At 44.8% G+C, this 6,916-nt stretch overlaps 1 protein-coding gene across 1 annotated transcript; it reads right to left on the minus strand.

Moving 5' to 3' along the window:
• Positions 1 to 262: 262 nt before the first annotated feature.
• On the minus strand, positions 263 to 4,417 carry LOC125328886 (basic helix-loop-helix transcription factor scleraxis-like; the record flags this gene model as incomplete). Its single annotated transcript, XM_048310081.1, is given in 3 exon segments — positions 263 to 3,833; positions 3,981 to 4,330; positions 4,333 to 4,417. Coding segments are annotated over 3 exon segments (486 nt in total), but the record flags the coding sequence as incomplete, so codon positions are not given.
• Between the last annotated feature and the right edge of the window lie 2,499 nt (positions 4,418 to 6,916).

Genomic DNA, 6,916 nt, shown 5'->3' on the forward strand with positions numbered 1-6,916 from the left:
TCCTTTCCCTCCCTCCAGCTCCTCTTGTATTTGGCACTTAGGATATTGCACAGGCCCTGAGCAGAGAAATTCACTTTTCGTTTTCCCAAGCTTTCCACCCACTTCCCTTCTCTCCTGCCAATGCACACACATGGTGCATTCATACACGTCAATATGCTGCTGAAATCCTGTAGAGATAGATTTGAAAAAGGTAAAGGAAAAGATTAAATACTTGTCTCTTGAGATGGCTATAGAAGAGAACGACCATCTTAGTGTTTGCACTTTATTGTTTAAATTAGTAACAAAAATACTGTTTATTTTAGCAAATATAATCACATTTTGCAAACAAATACAGATTTTTGTAAAGAAGCAGATTTTCCACGAAAGGAAACTTCTGTTTTGTAGAACAGAAATGAAAATAGAAGCCAACATATGAAACTACTTTGACTTACATTATGATTAATTCATAAATAACCAAGAACTATGTTCAAATGCTTCTTTAAACTTAACCAGTAAAATCAAACAACATGATTTATTCACTTTACTTCGTGCTGTTTTTATACAGTGATGTAGCAGGCTAAGTACAATGATTTATACAAAGTACTATGCTTGGATTATTTTAACTATAATTTAATAGGATCTGAGACCAAATGGTGTATATCTCACAGTTTCTGCTTTATTCATGAATCATGTAAATTGAATAGCCAAGTGTTTACAGGAAAACAAAGCTGCGATTGGCATCAGGCACGCCTCTGTTCGTACACTCAAACAGAATGCACTCACAAAGAAGTCAGAACCCCAGTATCTGCAGAACAAGAGGCTGTTTGGCACCTCTGGAAGAACTCACATCATTCCAATGCCTCACCATCAAGAAAGGTACTTGCTCTCAGACACTCTCAAGATTTTGACTTGTATATTTGTGCATGCCATGAATAACGCTGCACCATGATTTAAAAAATAGGACTGAAAAGACACACAAGCTCATACAGTAAAAACTCAATAAAACACCTAATGATGATGAGCTCTTTATACATGCAATCTGAGCCCTCAATTCATCTGTGTCTCCAGAAATTAAATTCTTTTTCCCTTGATTTATAGAAAACCCATTACAGAGTAACAGCTCAATCCTGTATCTTTTTTTTTTTTTTTGCTCCTGGGGTTAGAGAAGTTTTACATTACAAATAAATTTCAGCAAAGTTAAGGATTTGTCCCCAGTTTTCCTCATTTAAATACATAGAGTTACACGTATATATAAATGTTCCTCAGAGAAATCACTGTTATAATTAGATAGATATTATCTGTCTATACCACAAATATTTGGGCCACAGTGCTCTGGGGTCTAATTTCTGCCACGATCAATCAGTGTTACTGAAATTCCTGAATTATTTAGTAATTGAAACCCTGAGAAAATCTTCAAGCCCAGCTGAATTCAACAGTTTATCCTGAGTAAAGAGAGAAGAATTTAATGTTACGCTGAGCCACATTTAAACAGGGGAGAAGGCCACGTTGCAAGGGCCTGCTCCTGCTCTTGTCATTGAAAAGCATTTTGCATAAACCCTTTACAAAACTAGGGACATAAAATCACATTTAAAGGGAGAACACCAAACTCCTAGAGGATTGTAGAAATTATTCATGAGAGTAATGAGTTTTCAGCTCATACTTTGGTACAAAAATGGACCTCACATTTTGTACTCATTTCCTTTAATAGCTAAATATAAATATATCCTGTTAAATCCAAATATACTTCATTTGCCAAGAACTACACTAAAAACTCTTTAAAACTAATAAAATATAAATAAATAATTTTATTGTCTTTCTTACAAATTTCAAAATTCAGAGCATACTCAATGCAAAATTTTCCTAAAATTGTTTGGAACTGCTTTGTGTTTTGGCATTTTAGAGTATCATATGAAATGATACAGCTAAACGAATAAATTAGTGTTAATTGTCTATAAAGACATCAGATGCTTTGGTTTAATGAGTTCATGAGAATGCAGGGCCTAACTGCAAGATCAGCTTTAATTGTAGAGCAAACAACTTTTTAAAATACAAATGTTTTCAAATAATTAAAAAAAAAATCCAGGAAGATGTTTGTAAATCTCTAAACCCACACACGCAGGCCGACACAACACAAAAATTAAAAAACTCTTTGTGTGAAGCTGTAAAGAGTTCCAGCTTCACGAATCAGTGCCAAAGCAAACAAAGACCATAATCTGGCAGCAATTTAAAGTTCCCTGTTAAAAAAAGATTGATGATAAAAACCTTCTAAGAACAAAAAAACTTTCAATCCAGGAAAATACAGCTTGTAGCTTTTAATAACTGAAGAGACTGACGTGATGTGGGACTTTGCTTGGGTGTTTTTCTTTGTTAGAATTCAAAGGACGAGTTAATTGCATTTCTGTAGGTACAGCAGATTTTTCCTCGTTGTGCTAAAGAAAAGGTGGTCACTGTGCATTGAGGAGGGGAGAAGGGAAACTAAATACATGAAGTTGTGTGAGGAGTACACCACAACCTTGCTCTTCCCAAGTTCTTCATAATGACTGCCAGAATTTCCTTTGCATTTATGTAGGGGAAGAAGAGAAAACTCTCTACAGAAAAGAAAGTGAACAACACAGGGCTGCTTGTTCAGCCCTCACGTTTGGCTAAAGCAGCAAGGCAGGAGCACTGCACAGAGGGCACCAGGGGAGGGAAAAGGAGACAAGTTTTCTTTGCAGCACTTCTCAGAGCGGCACAGCAAGCTTTTACCAAGCTTTTACCAAGCTTTTAAAAGAGTACAGAGTGCCTCCCAAAGTAACAAGTTAAGATTAATTAAAGCCTAATTAATTATATTATAAATAGCTATAAAAACATTGCAAAATTAACCTATCTCTGTGTTTCTTAGAATCCAGCATTACTGGGGTTTAAGATTTTAGCCTGCTGTTTCACTAATGTCCAAAACTGAAAACATAACATGCTTATTTGCCTTTTAGAGTTACTTCTGAAAAAAATATGCAAGTTAGTAAACTGAGGGGAGATAAACAACCTCAATGATGTACAGACACAATTTGGGAACGACCTGGGCGATGGGTAAAAGCCCTTGGGAAACCCTCCTACCCCGTGCTTGCCAGACAGATTTAGGAGTATCCCGTGCTATTTAAAGGACTGGCATGACTCGCACTGTTAATAAGAAAAGAGCTTCGCTTACACTGCACTTCTCCCCTTTCCTCTCCTGTGCTGGCTACGTCCCGTGCCGCTGGGCTGCTGTGCCTGTGCACAGCCAACGGTGCTGCTTTCACTGGAAGTTTTCCGACTTTGTGTGACCACCTCAAAATAATCTTCCAGCATCGTTGAGACCTCTCAAGCATGTCAGCTGTCGGCATCAGCCCCTGTCCCCAAGGACTGGCGTGCGGCTGGAGGAGTGGGCGGCAGCGCTGCGTGCAGCCCGGGCTGGGCTGGAGGCGGAGGGCACGGCGTGTTCATGACAGCTTCCCCTGACAGGGGACACTGTGTGTTTGGAAGTTCAAGTTTCATCATGCGACACAGGTTTAGGAGGCATCAGGATCAGGGCTTGGCTGCTGAGGTTTAACATTTCTCGCGCTAAAATAGCTGCCACACCAGGTGCAACCGTCTTAACAGAGGCAATGAATTTCATTTGCAAAACACCCTGAATAAACCTCTCACCGTATGAAACAAAGTGCATAGGCTTAAAAAGTAACTCTTTTAGGACTGTGCTATTTAAACGTAAACATGCAGCATGAGTGAGGCGATGTTACCCAGAGCAGTGGTACAGTCAGAGCAGGAGCGGTGAGAGACCCTCAGCCTGTTCAGAGTCCGGTTACGGCAGGACCAGTTGATGGTTTCTCTCTTTCTCGGTGCTGTTCGAGGGACAAAAACACAGGTTAGGAGGCACCAAGGACAGCACTGAACCGTTGCTTGGGTCAATCCCAAACCTGCGGGGGCTACCAATAACCACCCTCCCCAAGAGAGAGCTCCAAGAGAGGCGTGCGGAAGCCGGCCCTTACCCGCTGCCGCTGGTCGCTGAGGCAGAAGGTGCAGATGGACCGAGGCGCGGAGGCGCCTGGTGTCGAGCAGGGCTGCGGGGGCTGCGGGGGCTGAGCGGGCTGCGGGCAGGGCTGCGGGCAGGGTTGCGGGCAGGGCTGCTCGGTGGCCGCCGCCTCGTCCTGCCGGCGCTGCTGCAGCAGCAGCACGTTGGCCAGGTGCGAGATGTAGCTGGACGCCAGGCGCAGCGTCTCCACCTTGGAGAGGCGGCGGTCGGCCGGGCGGGTGGGGATGAGCCTGCGGAGGGCGCCGAAGGCCGTGTTGACGCTGTGCGTGCGGTCCCGCTCCCGCGCGTTGGCCGCCGCCCGCCGCCCGCCGCCGCCCCGCGCCCGCCGCCGCCGCCCCGCGCCCGCGGCCCCCCGCGCCTGCCCCGCGCCCGCCGCGCCCCCGCCGCCCCGCATCGCGCCCGCCGCCGCCCCGCCGCTCCATCACTTTTATGCGCGGCAGGTGCCGCATCGCCCCTGCTCGCCCCGTGTCCCGCCGGCCGCGCTTGGCGGCTGCTCTCGGCCGGGGGCCGCCGCCGCCGCACCTGTCGCGGCCCCGGGCTCGGCACCGGCTCCGCGGAAACCCCCCGCTCCTCCTCCTCCCGCTGCCGGGGGGGGGCCTTGTCTGCGGCTCCCCGCGGGAACAGCGCGCCCGCGACCACCGGTGCGACCGATCCTTGGCTCCTCTCGGGGTGTACAAACCTCTGCAGTTTTTATCTATTCTGCACCCCCGAATCCCATGTCCGTTCCAGCCGTGTGTGTGTATGTCACCGGATCGTTTAGTCTGGAAAATACCTCAGAGGTCATCGAGTCCAACCTTTGACCGATCATCACCTTGTCAACTAAACCGTAGCGCTGAATGCCATGTCCAGCTGTTTCTTGAACATCTCCAGGGGTGGTGATTCCACCACCCCCCTGGGCAGCCCCTTCCAATGTTTGACTACTCTGATGTGAGGAAATTCTTCCTGATGTCCAGCCTGAACCTGAAGGCTATGTCCTCTTGTCCCTTCACTAGTTGCCTTGGAGAAGAGACTGACCCCCACCTGGCTACAACCTCCTTTGAGGTTATATTTTGGCTGGAGTGGGCTAATAGATCAAGCATGGAGGTGGATTTCATCACCTCCCCAGGCAACTCACATACAAATCCAATTTCTCATTCTGTTCAGAATGAGTGTCTGCCTCAATCATTTACTTATTAAAAGGTCATCATAAGCACTAATTGATTACACCTCTTTTCTTCATAAAAATTTGACATCCTGTCTGAGCTCAGAGACTCATGAAAGGTCATGGCACAGGTTTACTGAAATGAATCATCTCTACCTGATTAAGCAGCCTTGACTGACTCTTTTCCTGTGGTCCTGGAAGCTTATTTGTGGTGGGGCCTAAAAATTAATCCTTCTTCCCAAATCAGGGCTGGATTAGCAGAGTCATTTCTCTCCAATCATAGGTGCACACACTAAGGATAGGCAGCTGCTTAGACATGTTTGAGGGACTCATGCCGTCTCGAAATACAGCTGGTACCAACAGGCAGGGCTACAGCTCTGCAGTACGTTCCTCTGCTGGGATGGGAAAGTGCTGGTTTATGTTTGTTGCACTTTCCATTTGGGCAGAGATTGTAGGAAATAAATGGACAAACAGCTGTGTCAGCCAGTTGCAGCAGTATCCTACCCTGGCCTATTAACGAGCAACACTTCTTCCATGGGATTTTCCTTTATATTACTTGGTAGAAAGAAAGGAAAAGTCTTTTGATTTCCCATTGGATGATGTTTTGGAGATTTTTGTGATTTCCATAGCAAAATATTGCTACAATGAAATCAGCTTGAGGTTGAGGTGTTTGATAGCACAGGCTGCAGAAATGCGAGGCTGGATGGGCAGGTGTGTGCCATGCTATTGATCCAAAAGAATTCCTTTGGGGTGAGAGCAGGATGTGTGGCCCTTCTTCATCAGATGCTGGGGAAAGCTGTGTTCAAAATCATGCAGTTTTCCTAAATTTTGTGAATATAACCATATCCTACTCTCACAGTAGGATGTTCTGTCTGCTTAACCTTTCAAAAAGTAAATGGTCTAGAAAATTCTGGAGTTGAATTTCTGTACTTAGAAGTGCTGCTTTTATGAAGTCCCTGGGTAAGCCTGCACTGCCCTCCATGTAGGTTTCTCCCTTTTAGTCATTTGCAATATTTTTAGAGTGAAATTCCTGTCCAGACAAAGTCAGCGACAAAACTCCCATTGACTTTAATGGAAGCAGGATTTCACCCTTGATATGTTCTGGTAGCTGAGCAGTAGAGATAATTGATTCTTTGTCAGACTCACTCATTTGCTTGCCAGTGTTTTCCTGTCCTTAGCATCTCAGTTGTTTTTTTTTTGGTTTTTTTTTTTTTTTTTATATCACTGAAGGTAAACCAAAACAAAATCAAGCCCCTTCAACAAAAAGAACCCTGAGACAAAACCGCTACTGGTATTATCAAAGTCAGAATTTACAGCTTATTGATAAACCAAGAATGATACTCAGGAAGAAAAATGATGCTGTATCTGCAGAGGAAACCAGAATGATTTTCTGTGACGTTACAGCAATAGTTAATGTGGGGGTTAAGGACAAAAGGGGTGGCCAAACGATTCTTGTTCTGTTTCCAAGGCAGTTTGAAATAGTAATGCAAGAAATGGGGTGGGTTTTTTTGGTCAGATAAGGAGTCTTGTAAAAAGGCCAAAATGCTGGTGACTTTAATTACTAGGTTATTGATTGGGATAACATTTATGCAAGTGCTAGGGGGAGCATATTCCTCAAGGAAGGTGCAGCAGGGCAGCATTGCTGTTATTTTACAATTTGCTGAATTGCTAATAGTGAGCAAGAATGGGGCTGCATGAATGCAAAGCAGAAGACTGGGCAATATTTTATGTGCAGTGATAAGGTTTTGCCT

The sequence above is a fragment of the Corvus hawaiiensis genome, chromosome 7 (assembly GCF_020740725.1).
Source record: "Corvus hawaiiensis isolate bCorHaw1 chromosome 7, bCorHaw1.pri.cur, whole genome shotgun sequence".
Lineage (NCBI taxonomy): Eukaryota > Metazoa > Chordata > Aves > Passeriformes > Corvidae > Corvus > Corvus hawaiiensis.